General features: G+C 44.2%; 1 protein-coding gene across 1 annotated transcript; it reads left to right on the top strand.

The window, feature by feature from the left end:
- Nucleotides 1–3,753: 3,753 nt before the first annotated feature.
- Nucleotides 3,754–25,745, top strand: LOC106607984 (solute carrier family 22 member 16). The gene is made up of 8 exons (XM_014205525.3): nt 3,754–5,049; nt 5,749–6,231; nt 11,657–11,774; nt 12,589–13,147; nt 14,561–14,688; nt 21,071–21,180; nt 22,870–22,969; nt 23,090–25,745. Exons 1-8 carry the CDS (start codon nt 5,006–5,008, stop codon nt 23,270–23,272), a joined length of 1,725 nt encoding a protein of 574 aa, XP_014061000.1. The 5' UTR covers nt 3,754–5,005; the 3' UTR covers nt 23,273–25,745.
- The last annotated feature ends 525 nt before the right edge of the window (nt 25,746–26,270 follow it).

The raw sequence follows: 26,270 nt of genomic DNA, 5'->3' as shown, positions 1-26,270 counted from the left end.
GCACAAATCAATAACGAAGACCATAGAGTCCTTCAGAGAGATTGAGTGTCGAAACGACTTCACCACAATAATCCCAATGTTGCTTCAGTCACAGCCAGCTATTCATTTAACACTCTCACAAGGTAGACGCGTTATTACTCTTTTTTGGTGAGAAAGCTCTTGGTAGCTAAGAAGTGAGTGACTGTGTGACAGATGTTTGCGTTCTCACGGTGGAAGAATGCAGAACCTCTTGTTCTTTCTCAGCTGTTCTAGGGTCTGGAGAGGTGAGAAGAAAATCTCAGCCCTCTCCATCGTTCTGTCCACATATTCATGAAAACCTGGTCATCTTGTGGAAGAAATAAAGTAAAGGGTAGATGAAGTAGGACAGGGAAAGCCATGGTGAGAAAATAAAAGGAAAGAAAGATGGAGTGAGTGTGTTTGTGTGATAGAAAACTGGACTGAGAGAGAGAGGAAAACGGTAAATTGACTCCCCATGTGTGTATGAGAGGGGAGAAAAGTGGAAGAGAGGGGAGATTTGCCCCAATAATGAGTGTCTGTGCTGGAAACAGTAGCAGGGTGTGCGTGTGTGTAGATGTGTGTGTGTGTGCCTGCATGCAGGCATTTTTGTATACTTATGTGTGTATAGCACATGAGCGCATGTGTACAAGCTCAGTGTGTGTGTGGTTAGATTGGTGTTTTGAGGCTTGGCGAGTGCGTGAATGTAGATGTGCAGCAGGGTCGGAATTTCTCTGGTTGTGAGTGGACATAGAGTTGGGAGGACACTAACAGGTGGGGGATTGTTGGAGGGGGTGGGGATGGCTGGGAAATTGTTGGAGGGGGTGGGGTTGGCTGGCTCGGGGGACTACTGGAGGGTGTGTGGTTGGCTGGCTCGGGGGACTACTGGAGGGTGTGTGGTTGGCTGGCTGGGGGGGACTGCTGGAGGGGGTGGGGTTGGTTGGCTGGGGAACTGTTGGAGGGGGTGGGGTTGGCTGGCTCGGGGGACTACTGGAGGGGGTGTGGTTGGCTGGCTGGGGAACTGTTGGAGGGGGTGGGGTTGGCTGGCTCGGGGGACTACTGGAGGGGGTGTGGTTGACTGGCTGGGGAACTGTTGGAGGTGGTGGTGTTGGCTGGCTTGGGGTACTACTGGAGGGGGTGGGGTTGGCTGGCTCGGGGTACTACTGGAGGGGGTGGGGTTGGCTGGCTGGGGAACTGTTGTGTTACTACCAACCTTATATCTCCACATCAGATTTCTGTCTGTTTCTGTGGAATTCATGAATGATTTACTTGTTGAAGATCTTTGTAATGATAAGCACACTGTTTCAGTCAGGCAGATAGATGGTAATAACCAGACAACACATGGAGTCATAGAGCCTATGGAAGTGACATTGGGGCATGTTGATATAAATTAAAGAAATATCCATGCTGTGGATATGGAGAGTAAGGGTCTATATTAATTGGTTGGGAATGGTTTTCAGCCATTTTCATCATAAACCAGTAGTCCAGTATATTAGGTTCATCATAAACCAGTAGTCCAGTATATTAGGTTCATCATAAACCAGTAGTCCAGTATATTAGGTTCATCATAAACCAGTAGTCCAGTATATTAGGTTCATCATAAACCAGTAGTCCAGTATATTAGGTTCATCATAAACCAGTAGTCCAGTATATTAGGTTCATCATAAACCAGTAGTCCAGTATATTAGGTTCATCATAAACCAGTAGTCCAGTATATTAGGTTCATCATAAACCAGCAGTCCAGTATATTAGGTTCATCATAAACCAGTGGTCCAGTATATTAGGTTCATCATAAACCAGTAGTCCAGTATATTAGGTTCATCATAAACCAGTGGTCCAGTATATTAGGTTCATCATAAACCAGTAGTCCAGTATATTAGGTTCATCATAAACCAGTAGTCCAGTATATTAGGTTCATCATAAACCAGTAGTCCAGTATATTAGGTTCATCATAAACCAGTGGTCCAGTATATTAGGTTCATCTTAAACCAGTAGTCCAGTATATTAGGTTCATCATAAACCAGTAGTCCAGTATATTAGGTTCATCATAAACCAGTAGTCCAGTATATTAGGTTCATCATAAACCAGTAGTCCAGTATATTAGGTTCATCATAAACCAGTAGTCCAGTATATTAGGTTCATCATAAACCAGTAGTCCAGTATATTAGGTTCATCATAAACCAGTAGTCCAGTATATTAGGTTCATCATAAACCAGTAGTCCAGTATATTAGGTTCATCATAAACCAGTAGTCCAGTATATTAGGTTCATCATAAACCAGTAGTCCAGTATATTAGGTTCATCATAAACCAGTAGTCCAGTATATTAGGTTCATCATAAACCAGTAGTCCAGTATATTAGGTTCATCATAAACCAGTAGTCCCGTATATTAGGTTCATCATAAACTAGTAGTCCAGTATATTAGGTTCATCATAAACCAGTAGTCCAGTATATTAGGTTCATCATAAACCAGTAGTCCAGTATATTAGGTTAAGTGCCTATCAGAAAGGCTACACAGTTTACAGATTTTGTGTAATTCTGGAATTCGATTGGTCCTTTTCTGTCCTATGGTTTAGTGGCAGGTGGTCAGTCAATCAGTCAAAGTTCAATTTCACTCTGAACACAAACAGGTGTACCTGTTGTAGCCAGTCAAGACAGGTTGGAGAGATACAGTAAGTCAACAGAACCACCAATACCCCTGTCCTCTGCTCTCCCCCTGCTGCCTTACTATGGCAGGTAGAGTCAACAGAGCCATGCTCCACCCGACGATCATTCATTAATAGGTGCTATCAACTTTTATAACATATTATAGTGAGAAATGGCTAAAAACATGTTGCAGACACACACAAGCATGCAAGCAAACAGTACACCCACCCACACACGCACGCACGCACGCACGCACGCACGCACGCACGCACGCACGCACACACACACACACACACACACACACACACACACACACACACACACACACACACACACAGACACACACACACACACAGAGACGCCAGACCCACTGGCTCCAGGTCATCTATAAGTCTATGCTAGGTAAAGCTCCGCCTTATCTCAGCGTGCTGGTCACGATAACAACACCCACCCGTAGCACACGCTCCAGCAGGTATATCTCACTGGTCATCCCCAAAGCCAACACCTAATTTGGCCGCCTTTCCTTCCAGTTCTCTGCTGCCAATGACTGGAACGAATTGCAAAAATCGCTGAAGCTGGAGACTTATATTTCCCTCACTAACTTTAAACATCAGCTATCTGAGCAGCTAACCGATCGCTGCAGCTGTACATAACCCATCTGTAAATAACCCACCCAATCTACCTACCTCATCCCCATACTGTTTTTATTTACTTTTCTGCTCTTTTGCACACCAGTATCTCTACTTGCACATCATCATCTGCTCATCTATCACTGCAGTGTTAATCACTACTATGGCCTATTTATTGCCTTACCTCCTCACGCCATTTGCACACACTCTATATAGACTTTCTTTTTTTCTATTGTGTTATTGACTATGTTTTGTTTATTCCATGTGTAACTCTGTGTTGTTGTTTGTGTCGCACTGCTTTGCTTTATCTTGGCCAGGTCACAGTTGTAAATGAGAACTTGTTCTCAACTGGCCTACCTGGTTAAATAAAGGTTAAATAAATAAATAAAAATAAACAGACGTAGGGCAGCCAGTGAAAGTTTGTGCCAGTTACAAAAGCATTAAGCACAAGCTTGGAAAGAGTGACTGTGTGCATCTGAGAGAGTGGAAGAGACGTACAAAGAGAGAGAATGGACAGAGAATGGAGAGAATCACAGGGTTGCTTTAAAGTCAAAGACATCAGATAAATTACCTCATTGTTTGAAGACTCACCACCTGAACCTGAGTCTGTCCACTCCTGATATCACAGTCCCTGTCTGTCTGACTCACCACCTGAACCTGAGTCTGTCCACACCTGATATCACCGTCCCTGTCTGTCTGACTCACCACCTGAACCTGAGTCTGTCCACACCTGATATCACCAGCCCTGTCTGACTCACCACCTGAACCTGAGTCTGTCCACACCTGATATCACAGTCCCTGTCTGTCTGACTCACCACCTGAACCTGAGTCTGTCCACAACTGATATCACCGTCCCTGTCTGTCTGACTCACCACCTGAACCTGAGTCTGTCCACACCTGATATCACAGTCCCTGTCTGTCTGACTCAGCCACCTGAACCTGAGTCTGTCCACACCTGATATCACATTTTTACGTCATTTAGCAAACGCTCTTATCCAGAGCAACTTACAGTTGTGAATGCATACATTTCATACAATTTCATACATTTTTTTCCTTTGCTGGCCCCCCGTGGGAATCGAACCCACAACCCTGGTGTTGCAAACACCATGCTCTACCAACTGAGCTGCAGGGAAGGCTATCTATCACCGTCCCTGTCTGTCTGATTACAGTATATTGACATTGCATTGTTGTGCCTAACATGGTGATGTCTGAGACAACAAACGTTACACATTTTGATTGATTTACTGTAGTAGGACAATAGATTTAGTGGATGTGATGTCTTTCAGCAGAGAAAACAGCGTCTATTGTTTTGGAGTGCTAGAAGGATGAATCAGTCACTGGATCTCTGAAAGCAGTGCTTGATGAGGCGATATGTCTACGGCACGTGCTTGTTTGACTGATCAAAAGGAACGCGATGGCCAGGTCTAATAGTCTTTATGCAAATTGCAGTGATTGAAAAAAAAGAACACTAGTCTGCACAATCGTTTATCAACTTCTACAGTAGTTTCCCAGCCTACAATTGCATTGTGGGGTGTCAAATGCAAGCTCCGCCACACTTTTCACCATAATTTAAAACAGTTTTTCCCTGTTCGTCGCACTAAGTGGAAATTTCCCTAAACGTGCCCCTCCTACCGGCGTACAGTAAAAGCCAACACTTACAAATTGTCAGTGGCGAGTCGATGCAGAATCCCCCACTCACTGGAGCGAGAGGGCGCGCGAAAAACCTGTCAAGGAATTATGAGCGTGGATCGTCTATTCGATGAGCTTGGACACTTCAAAAGGTACCCAGAACAATAATGTAATTTCCACTTAAATTGCATTGAATTAACATGACTAATATCATAAACTTATTTTGTCCAGAGACTCTTTCATGTTTACTCCGACAACCCTCCCTGGGCATATGATGACCATACACCCCTCTTGTAGACAACACGGTTATTTTGATAGAAATACGGTGATTATTGTTCTATTGATGTTTAGTTAGCCTACATAGTAAGTATTGTAGCCCTTATAGTAAATGTTTCTTTATTTCTCTCTGCTAACAAAAGACAGCAGCTTTCTTCCTTCAAGTTGGTCTGAACTTGATTTTGTAGTGCTTTGCATCATTGGCGCGTTAAAATTGGATAAACATTCTCCATTATAATAGCCTATAGTTCTTTGTTTCATTCTCACTATATTCAAAACACTTGATGTAGACCTATATTCAATGTTTGTATTTTTTGTACATGGAGAATATTCTGTTTTTGTTTGGCTACTTTTATAAAGAAAAAAAGCTCATTTTATATTACAGTAGGCTATCAAATGATTGGGTGTCATTTTATTTCATTGTGCATTCATCAATCACGGTGAAGTTATTTCTATGTGTTGGATAGTAAAGGGTTTCATTCCTTTGATGCAACTTCCTCATGTTGTCCTTTTATTGAACCCCTCGATTCCAGAACGTAACAGGACCCTCCCCTCATCTCTTCTGCTCCTCCTAGGTTCCAGGCATGTCTGTACTTTGCTGCTGTCTTCCAGGCCATAGCCTGTGGAATCCACTACCTGGCCTCTGTGTTCCTTGTGGAGAGGCCAAGCTTTGTCTGCGCACCGCCCGGTAACGTAACTGACGTCCTGTACGGGAACTACACGGGAGCTTCCCTGGAGGAGGTGCTGCCGTTCTTTAAACCGGCGAATGGGCCCATGGTGGTGCGGACGGCGGAGGGCAAACAGTGGGAGCTCAGCACCTGCCAGCGAACCCAGCGGATTAACCCCACAGACTTTACCTACGAGCAGCTCGTCAACAGGACGACAGAGAAGTGCGACAGGAACTACCATTACGTGTACGACCACAGCGAGGTGTATCAGAGCATCGTGACAGACTGGGACCTAGTGTGTGACAGGGAATGGCTGGCCAAGCTGTGTCAGCCCACTTTTATGATGGGTGTGCTGGTCGGAGCGCTGGTGTTCGGGGACATAGCTGATAGGTAAGAGGAGCTTTCCCCACCTACCTATTCCCAAATATGGGGAATGTGTCTGCCCCCTGCTGTGCCCCTGTACCCTGTCCCGCCCTGGCTGTGCCCCTGTACCCTGTCTCTCCCTGGCTGTGCCCCTGTACCCTGTCTCTCCCTGGCTGTGCCCCTGTACCCTGTCCCTCCCTGGCTGTGCCCCTGTACTATTTTCCCTCCCTGGTGGTGCCCCTGTGCCCCATACCTCCCTGGCTGTGCCCCTGTGCCCTGTACCTCCCTGGCTGTGCCCCTGTGCCCTGTACCCCCTTGCTGTGCCCCTGTGCCCTGTCCCCCCTTGCTGTGCCCCTGTGCCCTGTCCCTCCCTGGCTGTGCCCCTGTTCCTCCCTGGCTGTGCCCCTGTGCCCTGTCTCTCCCTGGCTGTGCCCCTGTGCCCTGTACCCCCCTGGCTGTGCCCCTGTCCCTCTCTGGCTGTGCCCCTGTGCCCTGTTCCTCCCTGGCTGTGCCCCTGTGTCCTGTACCTCCCTGGCTGTGCCCTGTGCGACCCCCCTGGCTGTGCCCCTGTCCCTCTCTGGCTGTGCCCCTGTGCCCTGTTCCTCCCTAGCTGTGCCCCTGTGTCCTGTACCTCCCTGGCTGCGCCCCGTGCCCTGTACCTCCCTGGCTGTGCCCCTGTCCCTCCCTGGCTGTGCCCCTGTCCCTCCCTGGCTGTGCCCCTGTGCCGCACAGCGCAGGGAAAGCTGTGACACACTGGTCTGGAAAGGAGGCCATTTGTTAATGCAATATTCACTCAGAAATTCTCTTGTTTGGAATTGAAAATCCAACAGTTGTAATGGAAGGGGGCGGTGCTTGGGGGCTGTGAGTGTTTTGAGTGAGAAAGGAACAGAGAGCCAACCAGTAAAAGCACAGCCCCCTTAATCAATTTGTAAGTCGCTCTGGATAAGAGCGTCTGCTAAATGACTTAAATGTAAATGTAAATCAACACATTGTGCCGACAACATCAAAGGGCCATTCTGGACTCTGAAGTCAGGAGGACTTTGAGAGCTAGGTGTTACCCAGACTATCCTGAAAGGCCCAGGGGATATAGATCTACTGAGGGAAAGATAGAGGGATAGATGGCATGGAGGTCTATTTCAAGGGATGAGTGCAATATGAGGAGTGCAGAGGTGAAGGGTGAGGAGGGTGTAGGTTAGGGTTTATGGGCCTGGTGTTAGGGTTTATGGGCCTGGTGTTAGGGATGAGGGTTTATGGGCCTTGTGTTAGAGGTGAGGGTTTATGGGCCTGGTGTTAGGGTTTATGGGCCTGGTGTTAGGGGTGAGGGTTTATGGGCCTTGTGTTAGAGGTGAGGGTTTATGGGCCTGGTGTTAGGGTTTATGGGCCTGGTGTTAGGGGTGAGGGTTTATGGGCCTTGTGTTAGAGGTGATGGTTTATGGGCCTGGTGTTAGGGTTTATGGGCCTGGTGTTAGGGATGAGGGTTTATGGGCCTTGTGTTAGAGGTGAGGGTTTATGGGCCTGGTGTGAGGGGTGAGGGTTTATGGGCCTGGTGTTAGGGGTGAGGGTTTATGGGCCTGGTGTTAGAGGTGAGGGTTTATGGGCCTGGTGTTAGGGGTGAGGGTGTATGGGCCTGGTGTTAGGGGTGATGGTTTATGGGCCTGGTGTTAGCGGTGATGGTTTATGGTCCTGGTGTGAGGGTTTATGGGCCTGGTGTGAGGGGTGATGGTTTATGGGCCTAGTGTGAGGCTTTATAGGCCTGGTGTGAGGGATTATGGGCCTGGTATTAGGGGTGATGGTTTATGGGCCTGGTGTGAGGGTTTATGGGCCTGGTGTTAGGGGTGAGGGTTTATTCTCAGCGGGTCCTTAGAACCTACCCTCCTCATCTCTCAAACCCATCAGTCTTCATGTCACCTCTTTCTCGGGCCAACACAGAAAAACAGGCAAACAGAGTGTGAAAGTGTGTGTTTGGGTTAGAGGTCGACCGATTATGATTTTTCACCGCCGATACCGATTATTGGAGGACCAAAAAAAGCCGATACCGATTAATCGGCCGATTTGTTTTACATTTATTTGTAATAATGACAATTACAACAATACTGAATGAACACTTATTTTAACTTAATATAATACATTAATCAATTTAGCCTCAAATAAATAATGAAACATGTTCAATTTGGTTTAAATAATGCAAAAACAAAGTGTTGGAGAAGAAAGTAAAAATGTAATATGTGCCATGTAAGAAAGCTAATGTTTAAGTTCCTTGCTCAGAACATGAGAACATATGAAAGCTGGTGGTTCCTTTTAACATGAGTCTTCAATATTCCCAGGTAAGAAGTTTTAGGTTGTCGTTATTATAGGAATTATAGGACTATTTCTCTCTATACGATTTGTTTTTCATATACCTTTGACCATTGGATGTTCTTATAGGCACTTTAGTATTGCCAGTGTAACAGTATAGCTTCCGTCCCTCTCCTCGCTCCTACCTGGGCTCGAACCAGGAACACATCGACAACAGCCACCCTCGAAGCAGCGTTGCCCATGCAGAGCAAGGGGAACAACTACTCCAAGTCTCAGAGCGAGTGACGTTTGAAACGCTATTAGCGCGCACCCGCTAACTAGCTAGCCATTTCACATCGGTTACACCAGCCTAATCTTGGGAGTTGATATGCTTGAAGTCATAAACAGCGCAATGCTTGAAGCACAGCGAAGAGCTCCTGGCAAAACGCATGAAAGTGAATGCTTACGAGCCTGCTGGTGCCTACCACCGCTCAGTCAGACTGCTCTATCAAATCATAGACTTAATTATAATATAATAAACACAGAAATACGAGCCTTAGGTCATTAATATGGTCGAATCCGGAAACTATCATCTCGAAAACAAAACGTTTTTCCTTTCAGTGAAATACGGAACCGTCCCGTATTTTATCTAACGGGTGGCATCCCTAAGTCTAAATATTCCTGTTACATTGCACAACCTTCAATGTTATGTCATAATTACGTAAAATTCTGGCAAATTAGTTCGCAACGAGCCAGGCGGCCCAAACTGTTGCATATACCCTGACTCTGCGTGCAATGAACGCAAGAGAAGTGACACAATTTCACCTGGTTAACATTGCCTGCTAACCTGGATTTCTTTTAGCTAAATATGCAGGTTTAAAAATATATACTTCTGTGTATTGATTTTAAGAAAGGCATTGATGTTTCTGGTTAGGTACAGTCGTGCAACGATTGTGCTTTTTTCGCAAATGCGCTTTTGTTAAATCATCCCCCGTTTGGCGAAGTCGGCGGTCTTTGTTAGGAGGAAATAGTCTTCACAGTTCGCAACGAGCCAGGCGGCCCAAACTGCTGCATATACCCTGACTCTGTTGCAAGAGAAGTGACACATTTTCCCTAGTTAAAAGAAATTCATGTTAGCAGGCAATATTAACTAAATATGCAGGTTTAAAAATATATACTTGTGTATTGATTTTAAGAAAGGCATTGATGTTTATGGTTGGAGCAACGTGTACCTAAGCGATTATATGCAACGCAGGACAGGCTAGATAAACTAGTAATATCATCAACCATGTGTAGTTAACTAGTGATTATGATTGATTGATTGTTTTTTATAAGATAAGTTTAATGCTAGCTAGCAACTTACCTTGGCTTCTTACTGCATTCGCGTAACAGGCAGGCTCCATGTGGAGTGCAATGTAAAGCAGGTGGTTAGAGCGTTGGACTAGTTAACCGTAAGGTTGCAAGATTGAATCCCCGAGCTGACAAGGTAAAAATCTGTGGTTCTGTCCCTGAACAAGGAAGTTAACCCACCGTTCCTAGGCCGTCATTGAAAATAAGAATGTGTTCTTAACTGACTTGCCTAGTTAAATAAAGGTGTAAAAAAAAAAGATAGAAAATAAATAAATCGGCGTACAAAAATACCGATTTCCGATTGTTAAGAAAACGTGAAATCGGCCATAATTAATCGGCCATTCCGATTAATCGGTCGACCTCTAGTTTGGGTAACAGTGTGTGTGTGGGTTCAGAGAGGCTTTTCCGTGAGTGAATCTGACACTACAGGGTAACAGCCAGTCGACAGCCAGAGAGACAGTTTAAAGACAGTTTAAGACTCTTGGTACAGTGTGGACATACAAGACCCCTGGCAGGATAACACCCAGTTGTCCAGACAGGAAAGGAGAGGCCTGCCAAAGCTAGAAGAGGTATCTGGATCCAGCTACAGCTAGGTCCCTAGCCTGAGTCATGGTCTAGGTGTCCACTATTTAGAGAATGGGGCACTCAGTTGAACCCTCATGCCCACAAACCCATTCCCTGAGCTGGGACTGAGGGGTGAGGGTGTGCCTACCTGGGCTGTATCATTATGGGCTTTTGGATAGTTTTTTAGGCCGTTTTTGAGATTCTAATAAGGCATTTTAGCCTCTTATTTGTGACTGATAGTGATGACCCATGCAGAAGAGTGGCGGCCTGTGGTGTTGTGAAACTGTTTGTGTTGTGGATTGGAACCTATATATTACCAGTTCAAAGTTCCATAGTGTGTTCACTTTGAATGTTGTCGCTATGCATTATATGCTGCTTGTGTGTACTATGGCTGGACAACCTTGTGGTACCAGTCAATATGGTGGGGTATAGGACAGCATGGCATTAAGAGATCACATCCTATTCAGTGACGAGATAGATTGTTTCGTAGTTAGACAGACTACTAGACTACTTCCATGCTCATACACTGGGGCAGTATGAATGTGGCTGACCCTGTGCTGCTCCCAACTTGTGGTCTGTCTAACAATATTTTAACCAATATTTGTTCTGTTCTAGATCAATGCCTTGAGTCGCATGAAGTCACGTACTCACACAACAAACAAACCGACTCAATCACAACTTCTGTGTGTGCAATTCCCAGTCAGCAATACAATACTTCTTATTTTGCGCTCACATCATATGAGCTTGTGTGACGTTGAATAGTTTTCTCTCAACTTTTCCCATGTCGTCAGATACAGTAGATAGCAGAGAGCCTTTTTTATAAATACATGAAGTATGTCTCTTCCTCTACAACAGGGGTGTCAAACAGACGGCCAAGCGGGCGGTTTGAGTAAAAGTGTACTCAAAATTACTAAAACCAAATCCAAACTGTGTAGAAATGATAATTGACCTACATTCACACAGTGTTGAGTGTGTCCAGCTCGATAATAATAACTGATATGACAGTCCGGGAGCATCGAAAATTCCTAAAACGATGGATAAAGGACTGTTTTCTGACTGAATGTGGCCCCCATGGCAAAATGAGTTTGACAACCCTGCTCTAGAACTTATGGCTCAGTCAGGATGACAGTCAGCCACAACAGAGGCCTTGGTGCAACTGTACACCCTAACAAGTAATCCTAACTTTTCACATTCTCTCTCTCCCTCTCTCTCTCTCCCTCTCTCTCTCTCTCTCCTCTGTCTCTTTCTCTCCTCTGTCTCTCAGGGTTGGCAGACGGAGGATCCTGATGATCACCAGCCTGTGCCAGTTTGTGTTTGGTGTAAGCGTGGCATTTACGGGGAACTACTACCTATTCATGTTCATACGCTTCCTGCTCGCCATGGTGAGTGTGTGTGTGGAGAGGAATGTAGTGTAAGGAGACACTCAATAAAATATTCTCTTATGGAGAAACTTTACTTGACATTTCAAACTAATCTCCCATAGACATACTGTGAGTTCTTGATTTATGCAGAAGTCAAGTTCAGGAATGCAGTTATATTCATACATTAGTTAGTATTCATACAGTATTTGTATTTGTCAGTATTAGATTGTGTCTAAAAGTAATGGCAGGTTGTACTGGAGGGAAAGGGTTGTTAATATTAGCAGGCCACAAGGCTATAAAATGTTGCTTACATAGTAGGTCCTATGTTGTGCCCAGACACCCACCCTCCCTGTGCTGCTCATAACAGAACACATATACACACATTCTCAGTCTTACAGCCAGGTGTCTGTTCAACCGTACATCCTCTCTGACCATTGGCCATATTCTGTTGTTCGTATTGTGGTCTGTAAACCCTGTAAGAGTTACAGATTTGAAAGGCCGTTTTAGAAACCACAAGCCCAACCTACAATACTATTTCCTGTGTATATATGTTACCGTGTGTGTGCATGTGTATGCTAATGCTTGTACGTCTGTGAGCTGTTTGGGCTAATATCCGGGTCATTCCCTGAGGATAAGGTCTAACCACAGTCTGCTCTCAGGATCTATTTACTAAACACAGATCAGAGGATAACACACATCAGATACTTGTGTCAGGCATTAGATTTATGCATCAAGAGTAAAGTGTGTGTGTGTCTCTCTGTCTCTGTGTGTGTAGCCTATATGTGATTAGAGGCTCTGGCCCTGTGTTGTGTTCTAATGTTCTCCCTCTCGGCAGGTGTCTAGTGGCTACCTTGTGGTGGTGTTTGTGTACGTGACCGAGTTCACCGGCAACAAGGTGCGCACGTGGACCTCCATGCACGTGCACGCCGCTTTTGCCGTGGGCGTCATGATGGTAGCGATCATGGGCTACCTGGTGCGAACCTGGCGGAGCTATCAGATCATCCTCTCCACCTGCACCTCCCCCTTCCTCTTCTTCTGCTGGAAGTTCCCAGAGACGCCCTTCTACCTGATGGCTAAGGGGAGGCTCCAGGAGACCCAGGTCTTGCTGGACTCCATTGCCCGATTCAACGGGCTGGAGCCTGGCCGCCTGAGGGCCGAGAACCTCCTGGAACCCGAGGAGGCTCTGCTGGAGAAGGAGGTGGCAGCGGGGGTAGCCCAGCCGGCAGAGCCCGAGAAGAAGCTGAGCATCCTGGACCTGTTTGGGACGTGGAGGATGGCGTGGAGGACAGTGACGGTGGGGGCCGTGTGGTTCATCAGCAGCCTGGGCTACTACGTCTTCTCCCTGGGCTCTGTTAACCTGGGGGGCAACCAGTACATCAACCTCTTCCTGGCTGGTGAGACTGGGATGGGGGTGTGTGTGGGTGGGGCATATGATGTGTATGTACTGTGTTAGGGGTGATTATAGGAGTGACCACCAAGCTGTATATATTTAGGAGTGACCACCAAGCTGTATATATTTACTTCCCTATCAAGCAAAAATGTATTCATATAGTACATGTAGATGGTCATGGACAGATGGGCATTCTATACACTGAACTAAAGCTGCTGAACTCTACTACTGTATATGTGGCTAATGTTGATACTGAGACAGTATGGGCTGGCTGAGGTAGCTATAGACAGACAGACAGACAGGGAGTGTTGTGTGGTGCTGCTGCTAGGTGTTGCTGGTACTGCTGCTAGCTGGTGTTGCTGCTGCTAGCTGGTGTTGCTGCTGATAGCTGGTGTTGCTGCTGCTGCTAGCTGGTGTTGCTGCTGCTAGCTGGTGTTGCTGCTGCTAGCTGGTGTTGCTGCTGCTAGCTGGTGGTGGTGCTGGTAGCTGGTGCTGCTGCTAGCTGGTGTTGCTGCTACTAGCTGGTGCTGCTAATTCAGGCTCCTACAGCGACAGACAAAGGTGTGTTTATACAGACACAGCTGCTTTTGGCCATGTGAACACGGTCTGTGTCTGGTCTGTCCCATAGCTCTGCCTGTTGACTATTCTGTGTTTACTATTCTGTTTATTCTACAGGAAGGATCCTGGACAGAATACTGCTTTGGGCTTTAAGTTAATGTCTGGGCACCTCCACTGTAAACAGACAACTGTTTAAAACTGGATGTGCCATTGGATGTATACATAGTTTTAAAGTCATTACCTTATGTGTGTGTTGTGAGCAGCAGAACTAGTTTTCTCCAGTTCTGGTTTCATTAACGGCAGATCAGGGCCATTTCCCAAAAGCATCGTAAGCACTAAGATAATCTTTTGTACATTTAGTTTCAGTGGAATTACAATTATCTTAGTGCTACAATGCTTTTGGGACCTGCCCAGGTCAGTAAGATACTATATCTTTTTTAACCATGATTCACTTTGTTAGACACAAAAATATCTCACTACTGTAGATTTTTAAGCTAGGTACTTGTGGGATGTAATGAGGGCAATGAGAATAATGTAATAAGCCTATATTGTGTTTGGAAGATATGTGTTTGAAGAAAGAGCCACAAACCCCAATTCCTGCTCAGAGTAAGCCTAGCTGTCTGTGGCCCTCTTTTTGGCTGCACTTTAGATCAATTGTGAAACTCAGATGAAGTGCCATCTAGCAAGCTCTTTTCTCTATGCTCTTAAGTATCAAAGATGAAACAGTCTCGTCACTAGGACCTTTCAGTCAAATTACGGGCACTGCTGGCCTAGTTCCAGATGTCACCTCACAGAATGTCACAATGCCAGCCGTGCCCGCTGCCTTGCTCTGACATCCTTTGTGATTGTCTGTTTCCAGGTGCGGTGGAGTTCCCCTCCTACCTGATTGGCTGTTATGCGATGGACCGGGTGGGCAGGAAGAGGACATGTGCCCCGGCTCTGCTGCTGGCTGGAATGGCCTGCATGCTCATCATTGTGGTGCCAAACGTATGTACAAGTAATCACGTGTGTGTGTGGGTGTGTGGGAGGGTGTGTGAGCTAGAGTGAAATCAAAGGATAGGAGCAAGTGTGACAAATCCCTTAAAGCCACTATTATTAAAACAAGGAAAGGAGTCAACATTATACCACAGGGTCAGCCTACCCTGACTACCTGGTCTTATTTACCCAGAGTGCACAGTGATATGAATTGCTCCATTGAGCTAATCCAATCTGTCCCGTCCGTCTTAAGTCAGTCTAGTGGTAATGTGTGTGTTTTGACACATGCTACACATCCTGACTGCAGAACGTTTCAAACCTAATGTGACCCTGGAGATCCGTCTGAGACTTAAACAGATGGATGGGGGGGTAACCATTCAGGATTCATTTTAGTAGAAATGGCCTGTGCACAGAAGTTTACATGCCCTGACCTAAACCCTTCACCTTAAACCTATCTCTAACTGTAACCTGACCAACACTGGCCGATGTGTGTGCATGTGCGCATGTGTTTTTAAGTGGTGGGATTCAACAGGTTTGTTCCAGCAGCAGCCAATAGTTTTCTGCCCTCAGCAGGGAGGGATCTCCATATCTGTTACTAATGGGCCATAGAGCCAAGAAATCAACCTGCCCCTCCAAACGCCTGTACATGGCCCTGTCCACAGCAGCCGCAGGCCACCAGAGAGAGAGAGGCCTGTTATAGTAAAGTCTACTGTGGATTTGTTGCGTCATGGAAACAGCCTGAGTTATAGTACTGCAGGTGCACTAGGTCAGATTGGTTGAGCTGGAGGAGAGTTAAACTGCCATACTCCAGCCCAGTGTTCATTTAGCACTATTTCTTTATTTAATCTTAAGTCATTTTGACTATAATACCATTAAGTCTTAGTCACATTTTTGTAATTTGAAATGCTAGTAGTCATGCTAGTTGTCATATAGTAATCTAATAGTAAATATAATACCCACTGTTAGTAGTCATGTATTAATCTAACAGTACATATAATACCCACTGCTAGTAGTCATGTACTAATCTTACAGTAAATATAATACCCACTGTTAGTAGTCATGTACTAATCTAAGGGTAAATATAATACCCACTGCTAGTAGTCATGTACTAATCTAACAGTACATATAATACCCACTGCTAGTAGTCATGTATTAATCTAACAGTACATATAATACCCACTGTTAGTAGTCATGTACTAATCTAACAGTACATATAATACCCACTGTTAGTAGTCATGTACTAATCTAACAGTACATATAATACCCACTGCTAGTAGTCATGTACTAATCTAACAGTGAATATAATACCCACTGTTAGTAATCATGTACTAATCTAACAGTACATATAATACCCACTGCTAGTAGTCATGTACTAATCTAACAGTAAATATAATACCCACTGCTAGTATTCATGTACTAATCTAACAGTACATATAATACCCACTGCTAGTAGTCATGTACTAATCTAACAGTACATATAATACCCACTGTTAGTAGTCATGTACTAATCTAACAGTACATATAATACCCACTGTTAGTAGTCATGTACTAATCTAACAGTACATATAATACCCACTGCTAGTAGTCATGTACTAATCTAACAGTGAATATAATACCCACTGTTAGTAATCATGTACTAATCTAACAGTACATATAATACCCACTGCTAGTAGTCATGTACTAATCTAACAGTAAATATAATACCCACTGCTAGTAGTCATGTACTAATCTAACAGTAAATATAATACCCACTGCTAGTAGTCATGTACTAATCTAACAGTACATATAATACCCACTGCTAGTAATCATGTACTAATCTAACAGTAAATATTATACCCACTGCTAGTAGTCATGTACTAATCTAACAGTACATATAATACCCACTGCTAGTAGTCATGTACTAATCTAACAGTGAATATAATACCCACTGTTAGTAATCATGTACTAATCTAACAGTACATATAATACCCACTGCTAGTAGTCATGTACTAATCTAACAGTAAATATAATACCCACTGCTAGTAGTCATGTACTAATCTAACAGTACATATAATACCCACTGTTAGTAGTCATGTACTAATCTAACAGTACATATAATACCCACTGTTAGTAATCATGTACTAATCTAACAGTACATATAATACCCACTGCTAGTAGTCATGTATTAATCTAACAGTACATTTGTAGTTGCAGTCTGCTATCCTATGCACTCACAAAGGCCGATGCGCATTTCGCACAAATTGTATCTCAAAGCCATATCAAATATCTTGGCTGCAAAATAGTTGCTATTGAGCTCATTATTAAGAGATGACAAATAAAAAAATATACTAATGGAAAGCTGAGAACAACAGTAGGTGTTTCCAAAGCTATGTATTTCCCGCAAATAGATTTTGAAATGTTATACAATCAGAAGCCTTTTTTCTATCTCCCCAGCAGAACAGGCCCTAATGAAACAGGCCCAGAGGCTGGGAAGACACTTTCATTACAGGAATCATGAGGATAATGTACTTTACTGATTTTAGCCACCCAAAACATTTGACATTTTGAAACTTTTGAGTGGGAAGACCATGTAACGAATGTTCTGCTCGCATGTGAACAATTCCACATTTAACTTGCATTAATCTGTTATTATCCTACCTGAGTGGATATACAGTTGAAGTCAGTAAAACTCGTTTTTCAATCACTCCACAAATTTCTTGTTAACAAACTATAGTTTTGGCAAGTCGGTTAGGACATCTACTTTCTGCATGACACAAGTAATTTTTCCAACAATTGTTTACAGACAAATTATTTCACTTATAATTCACAGTATCACAATTCCAGTGGGTCAGAAGTTTACATACACTAAGTTGACTGTGCCTTTAAACAGCTTGGAAAATTCCAGAAAAGGATGTCATGGCTTTAGAAGCTTCTGATAGGCTAATTGACATAATTTGAGTCAATTGGAGGTGTACCTGTGGATGTACAGTGGGGAGAACAAGTATTTGATACACTGCCGATTTTGCAGGTTTTCCTACTTACAAAGCATGTAGAGGTCTGTAATTTCTATCATAGGTACACTTCAACTGTGAGAGACGGAATCTAAAACAAAAATCCAGAAAATCACATTGTATGATTTTTAAGTAATTAATTTGCATTTCATTGTATGACATAAGTATTTGATCACCTACCAACCAGTATGAATTCCGGCTCTCACAGACCTGTTAGTTTTTCTTTAAGAAGCCCTCCTGTTCTCCACTCATTACCTGTATTAACTGCACCTGTTTGAACTCGTTACCTGTATAAAAGACACCTGTCCACACACTCAATCAAACAGACTCCAACCTCTCCACAATGGCCAAGACCAGAGAGCTGTGTAAGGACATCAGGGATAAAATTGTAGACCTGCACAAGGCTGGGATGGGCTACAGGACAATAGGCAAGCAGCTTGGTGAGAAGGCAACAACTGTTGGCGCAATTGTTAGAAAATGGAAGAAGTTCAAGATGACGGTCAATCACCCTCGGTCTGGGGCTCCATGCAAGATCTCACCTCGTGGGGCATCAATGATCATGAGGAAGGTGAGGGATCAGCCCAGAACTACACGGCAGGACCTGGTCAATGACCTGAAGAGAGTTGGGACCACAGTCTCAAAGAAAACCATTAGTAACACACTACGTCGTCATGGATTCAAATCCTGCAGCGCACGCAAGGTGCCCCTGCTCAAGTCAGCGCTTGTCCAGGCCCGTCTGAAGTTTGCCAGTAACCATCTGGATGATCCAGAGGAGGAATGGGAGAAGGTCATGTGGTCTGATGAGACAAAAATAGAGCTTTTTGGTCTAAACTCCACTCGACGTGTTTGGAGGAAGAAGAAGGATGAGTACAACCCCAAGAACACCATCCCAACCGTGAAGCATGGAGGTGGAAACATCATTCTTTGGGGATGCTTTTCTGCAAAGGGGACAGGACGACTGCACCGTATTGAGGGGAGGATGGATGGGGCCATGTATCGTGAGATCTTGGCCAACAACCTCCTTCCCTCAGTAATGGCATTGAAGATGGGTCGTGGCTGGGTCTTCCAGCATGACAACGACCCGAAACACACAGCCAGGGCAACTAAGAAGTGGCTCCGTAAGAAGCATCTCAAGGTCCTGGAGTGGCCTAGCCAGTCTCCAGACCTGAACCCAATAGAAAATCTTTGGAGGGAGCTGAAAGTCTGTATTGCCCAGCGACAGCCCCGAAACCTGAAGGATCTGGAGAAGGTCTGTATGGAGGAGTGGGCCAAAATCCCTGCTGCAGTGTGTGCAAACCTGGTCAAGAACTACAGGAAACGTATCATCTCTGTAATTGCAAACAAAGGTTTCTGTACCAAATATTAAGTTCTGCTTTTCTGATGTATCAAATAGTTATGTCATGCAATAAAATGCAAATTAATTACTTAAAAATCATACAATGTGATTTTCTGGATTTTTGTTTTAGATTCCGTCTCTCACAGTTGAAGTGTACCTATGATAAAAATTACAGACCTCTACATGCTTTGTAAGTAGGAAAACCTGCAAAATCGTCATTGTATCAAATACTTGTTCTCCCCACTGTATTTCAAGGCCTACCTTCAAACTCAGTGCCTCTTTGCTTGACATCATGGGAAAATCAAAAGAAATTAGCCAAGACCTCAGAAAAAAAATTGTAGACCTCCACAAGTCTGGTTCATCCTTGGGAGCAATTTCCAAACGCCTGAAGGTACCACGTTCATCTGTACAAACAATAGTACGCAAGTATAAACACCATGGGACGCAGACGTCATACCGCTCAGGAAGGAGACGCGTTCTGTCTCCTAAAGATGAACGTACTTTGGTGCGAAAGGTGCAAATCAATCCCAGAACATCAATAAAGGACCTTGTGAAGATGCTGGAGGAAACAGGTACAAAAGTATCTATATCCACAGTAAAACGAGTCCTATATTGACATAACCTGAAAGGCCGCTCAGCAAGGAAGAAGCCACTGCTCCAAAACCGCCATAAAAAAAACAGACTACGGTTTGAAACTGCACATGGGGACAAAGATCGTACTTTTTGGAGAAATGTCCTCTGGTCTGATGAAAGAAAAATAGAACTGTTTGGTCATAATGACCATTGTTATGTTTGGAGGAAAAAGGGGGAGGCTTGCAAGCCGAAGAACACCATCCCAACCGTGAAGCACGTGGGTGGCAGCATCATGTTGGGGGGGTGCTTTGCTGCAGGAGGGGCTGGTGCACTTCACAAAATAGATGGCATCATGAGGTAGGAAAGTTATGTGAATATATGAATCTCAAGATATCAGTCAGGAAGTTAAAGCGTGGTCGCAAATTGGTCTTCCAAATGGCCAATGACCCCAAGCATACTTCCAAAGTTGTGGCAAAATGGCTTAAGGACAACAAAGTCAAGGTATTGGAGTGGCCATCACAAAGCCCTGACCTCAATCCTACAGAACATTTGTGGGCAGAACTGAAAAAGTGTGTGCAAGCATGGAGGCCTACAAACCTGACTCAGTTACACCAGCTCTGTCAGGAGGAATGGCCAAAATTCACCCAACTTATTGAGGGAAGCTTGTGGAAGGCTACCTGAAACGTTTGACCCAAGTTAAACAATTTAAAGGGTATACTACCAAATACTAATTGAGTGTATGTACACTTCTGAACCACTGGGAATGTGATGAAAGAAATAAAAGCTGAAAGAAATAATTCCCTCTACTATTATTCTGACAAATAAAGTGGTGATCCTAACTGACCTAAGACAGGGAATTTTTAATAGAATTAAATGTCAGGAATTGTGAAAAACTGAGTTTAAATGTATTTGGCTAAGGTGTATGTAAACTTCCGACTTCAACTGTGTGTGTGTGTGTGTGTATATATATGTATATATATATATATATATATATATATATATATATATATATATATATATATATAGTGGATATATTGAGATGATACTCTTTTCAGTGCATGAGCAGATAGCTCAGCCAGGGAGGGATGCCAAAGACCGAGAGGAGTGAGGAGGAGACAGAGAGGAGAGAAAGAGGGGAGGGGTGGTGGGAACAAACTGAATTTCCTCCTTCACAGGGAGAAAAGCAAACCTTTTTTTTAAAGATCACACTACTAGTTTTCAGTTTAAAGATCATAGCTTATTTCCTCAGGTTGAAATGATGTATTCCAGCTCTAACTGGTTGTTGACTGATTCAGGGCTAAGGTAATCTGTTAGTGTCTGTGATGTTTTTGGCTGAGTAATCAGTAAACAGATGTTTGGAATTGTTTACAGTCTTATTGATTGCTCTCCTCTCGCTCTCTATTACTCACTCTCTGTCTATCTTCCTCCCCTCTCTTTCTCTGGTACTTCCTGTCTTCCCTCCACCTCCTTTGTTCTCCTTCTTTTTGTTCTTCAGGACATCGAGGTGTTAGCCATCTTCCTCAGTATGACAGGGAAGTTTGCTATTGCCATCGCCTTCGGCCTCATCTACTTGTACACCTGTGAGCTCTACCCAACCATCATCAGGTACAGTAAACACTGTGAGCTCTACCCAACCATCATCAGGTACAGTAAACACTGTGAGCTCCACCCAACCATCATCAGGTACAGTAAACACTGTGAGCTCTACCCAACCATCATCAGGTACAGTAAACACTGTGAGCTCTACCCAACCATCATCAGGTACAGTAAACACTGTGAGCTCCACCCAACCATCATCAGGTACAGTAAACACTGTGAGCTCTACCCAACCATCATCAGGTACAGTAAACACTGTGAGCTCTACCCAACCATCATCAGGTACAGTAAACACTGTGAGCTCTACCCAACCATCATCAGGTACAGTAAACACTGTGAGCTCTATCCAACCATCATCAGGTACAGTAAACACTGTGAGCTCTACCCAACCATCATCAGGTACAGTAAACACTGTGAGCTCCACCCAACCATCATCAGGTACAGTAAACACTGTGAGCTCTACCCAACCATCATCAGGTACAGTAAACACTGTGAGCTCTACCCAACCATCATCAGGTACAGACAGGACACACTGTGAGCTCTACCCAACCATCATCAGGTACAGACAGGACACACTGTGAGCTCTACCCAACCATCATCAGGTACAGACAGGACACACTGTGAGCTCTACCCAACCATCATCAGGTACAGACAGGACACACTGTGAGCTCTACCCAACCATCATCAGGTACAGACAGGACACACTGTGATCTCTACCCAACCATCATCAGGTACAGACAGGACACACGGTGAGCTCTACACAACCATCATCAGGTACATACAGGACACACTGTGAGCTCTACCCAACCATCATCAGTTACAGACAGGACACACTGTGAGCTCTACCCAACCATCATCAGGTACAGACAGGACACACTGTGAGCTTTACCCAACCATCATCATGTACAGACAGGACACACTGTGAGCTCTACCCAACCATCATCAGGTACAGACAGGACACACTGTGAGCTTTACCCAACCATCATCATGTACAGACAGGACACACTGTGAGCTCTACCCAACCATCATCAGGTACAGACAGGACACACTGTGAGCTCTACCCAACCATCATCAGGTACAGACAGGACACACTGTGAGCTCTACCCAACCATCATCATGTACAGACAGGACACACTGTGAGCTCTACCCAACCATCATCAAGTACAGTAAACACTGTGAGCTCTACCCAACCATCATCAGGTACAGTAAACACTGTGAGCTCTACCCAACCATCATCAGGTACAGTAAACACTGTGAGCTCTACCCAACCATCATCAGGTACAGTAAACACTGTGAGCTCTACCCAACCATCATCAGGTACAGTAAACACTGTGAGCTCTACCCAACCATCATCAGGTACAGTAAACACTGTGAGCTCTACCCAACCATCATCAGGTACAGTAAACACTGTGAGCTCTACCCAACCATCATCAGGTACAGACAGGACACACTGTGAGCTCTACCCAACCATCATCAGGTACAGTAAACACTGTGAGCTCTACCCAACCATCATCAGGTACAGACAGGACACACTGTGAGCTCTACCCAACCATCATCAGGTACAGACAGGACACACTGTGAGCTTTACCCGACCATCATCATGTACAGACAGGACACACTGTGAGATTCTTCTATCCAACATACTTAATGTATCCTGACAGATGCTATCAATTGTATTAAAGTGTGTTCTCCCCTCAGGTCTCTGGCGGTGGGCAGTGGCAGTATGATGTGTCGTGTGGGCAGTGTGGTGGCTCCTTTCTGTGTCTACCTGGCTGACATTTGGCAATTCCTACCACAGGTAAACAACAGACACAGATATACAGATAGAGCATATATTATGATAACATGCCCTTACACATTTTTCTTCTTCCACTAACTCAATTTCCTTTTCACCTGTCTTTACTCTCCTCTCCCATAGCTGATTGTGGGGATCCTGGCATTTATAATAGGTATTCTGACCCTGTGGTTACCAGAGACCCTGGGTGAGCCCCTGACCAGCACCATGGAGGAAGCTGAGGCTCTAGGCAGGAAGAAGAACCCTGAGGAGGGCAAGAAAGACCCTGAGGAAGGGATGGAGATGAACTTGAACCAGAGAAACTAGCTGGACGTCAAGCCTTGAGGGACCCACCTCTCCACCAACCAGAGAGAAGGAGTGGTCCACGAAAACAGAGAGGGGGAGGGGGGAGGGAGAGGGAGAGACTCTGACTACTGTAAACGGTGCCAAGAAACCAACAAAAACCAACAACATCTAAATTCGAACAAGTCGGACTTTTTATAATAAAGTATTTTTTGACATTTTACTTTTGCAAAGTGACCCCTTTCAGAGCTGGTATCCTCTGGTTGAGCCAGGCAGCCTCTGGCTGCAGCTGTTTACATAGAGACAGAGGGAAGTGAAGTTTATTCATCACATTTTAGTCTCCTGATGAGAGCCACATGAAAATGATCCTCATAATCGGCATTGAAGTAATGTGTGCCTTCCAATCACATCAACCAATGAATTTACACATAGCGAGACAATCTTAAGTGCTGTATGTGTGCAAGAGATCAAGAGAGAGTGTGCATGTGTGTTTGTGCATGTGAAATGTGATATTTCACTGACTGTGATGTAGGGCTTGATTCAATTAGATCCGCTTTAGCCTACGGCGGTATCAGAGGTGGAATTGTGTTAGTGCTGTCAAATCCACAAGTTGCTCCAGGCATTATCAGAGATACTTTTGAGAATATGGGAAGCAACGAGAGCTCTCCTTCAAGGAGTGAATCGGAGTCATTTGGGCACGTGCTCAAAAACATTAGCATGAAGTACAACAAGAAGTACAACATTCAAATCTTTTTTCGAGATGTGATAATTAACTTCTGTAATATTGTATAGCTTTGGCATCGTGACATTACGTACTTTCAAGGGAAATGGGCACGTTTCTCGGCTCATACCCTGACTGGGAAGGAATTTTGTGACGATTAGCTTGCTTGATGCAACAACATTAACGCGATTGGTCAACAGTATGCTGGGTAGGGCGTTATACATTCCTCCATTCATTGACCAATGGGATTGCTTTCTCCTCCTTTCTCCAATATCTCTGGTATTATGCCTAAAGCGGATATTGCCACTGGCTGCCCGTAGTCGCATTAACAAAAATCCCATGCAGCCTTGTTTACAAGTTGGAACAGTGGAATGTGAGATGTAATCTAGCCTACACCTAGATTAGATTGATACACATCCTCATTATTTACTTTAACGATTCTTCAATTTGAACATATATAGCCTACACTTTCTTGTTCGGAACTTAGAACTTGAGTGGGGTGGGTGTGAAGCTCTGACACATCCAAAACATCCGCAATGTGGGTGACTGCTATCGCCGGTTAATGCGTGACCTGATTGAATCCAGGCCTTGGTTACCTCTATTCAGCCCGATAATCATGTAGTGTAGCTGTTTTTGCTTATGTGTTACATCGATGCTGTTGATGTCATTTTAAGTGTACTTGGTTTATCTGAAGTCCTTACAAACAGACACACACACACACACGTTTGTTTTACTATCCTTGCGAGGACTTCTGATCCCCGCAAGGATAGTAAAACCAAACACACACAGAAAAGTGCACAGTGCATGAGTTTCCTAGACGTGCTTACTTTATATTGAATCTGAGCTCATTCAGGATCTCACTGTGATACTATGCCTATAGTTTTTACTCTATAGATTTGCGTGATGCTTTTTTACATTTAAGTGTAAACATGGTCAAACCATTTAAATCATCATTATACCGGTCTCTAAAATCTTTGACTTATGGCATCAATAATTCTCTTAAAATAAACACATTCCTATTATTTTGAAAGCGTGTCAAATAATCTTGTCACATGTGGGACACAGTGGAAAGATAGGCTACACATTTTACTACCATGTGTAGCTGCAATGGCTTCAATGTGGACACAATCAGAATGTGGATAAGATCAGGACAAAGGACGCATGTTAGCACCAGGTATAAACGAGGCCCTGTGTGTGTGTGTGTGTGTGTGTGTGTGTGTGTGTGTGTGTGTGTGTGTGTGTGTGTGTGTGTGTGTGTGTGTGTGTGTGTGTGTGTGTGTGTGTGTGTGTGTGTGTGTGTGTGTGTGTGTGTGTGTGTGTGCGCGCATGTGTACTTGTGCATATGCTTGTTTGTGCGTGTTGGGATGCGATGGACTACCTAAAAGAAGTAAGGGATTGATTCAATCCGTAGAGCTGAAGACCCGCACTACAGCGCAAGAGAAATTTAAAGGCAATGTTCAAGCGTTCGCATAGACTGCATTCATAGTAACTCAATCGAAAATTACCTTTAAATTTCAGTCGCGCTACAGCTCTGATCTTCAGGCTTACGGATTGAATCGTGTGTGTGTGTGCATGTGACCGTGACTGTAAATTAAGCAAGCTCCATTCTAGTCTCCCATCCAGAAATGTATCAGATAGACTTCTCTGTGTTGGGAGTATAGGTGCTGGATGAAATGAAGAAAGACATTGCTGTAATTTATATAACAAACAATGGATTTTATTAATGCTTTTTAAGCATGGTTGTGGACTTAATAAAAAGACACCTGTGCCATGTCAGATACCGAGTTGAAATGTATTCCATTTGGATTTTGAATCCCAATATTACACTTTATATACATTGCAGAAGACTGAAATATAACAAAACCGTTTGACATAGAAACACCAGATTTTCAGTGGGTTTCTTTAGATAATGTTTATTAAGTAACATTCCACCCATGAGGCTACTAGGTCATTTGACTGCAGGAAAGGGGTACCATGATGTTTTTGACTAACTATGTGAGGATGAACCCTAGGATTGAAATATAGGCTTTAAAATCATTCTTGAGCAATACTCTATTGTACATTTTAGCATTTCATAGCGAACATTTTTTTGGTCCAAAGGAACACACACACACACACACACACACACACACACACACACACACACACACACACACACACACACACACACACACACACACACACACACACACACACACACACACACACACACACACACACACACACACACAAAATCTACAAAGCACGACGTAATGAAAGCAACTAATGCAACTTTCAGGTAATGTTTTTTGAATCATTGAA

The sequence above is a fragment of the Salmo salar genome, chromosome 06 (assembly GCF_965601325.2).
Source record: "Salmo salar chromosome 06, fSalSal1, whole genome shotgun sequence".
Taxonomy (NCBI): domain Eukaryota; kingdom Metazoa; phylum Chordata; class Actinopteri; order Salmoniformes; family Salmonidae; genus Salmo; species Salmo salar.
This window is presented reverse-complemented; position numbering and strand designations above follow the sequence as displayed.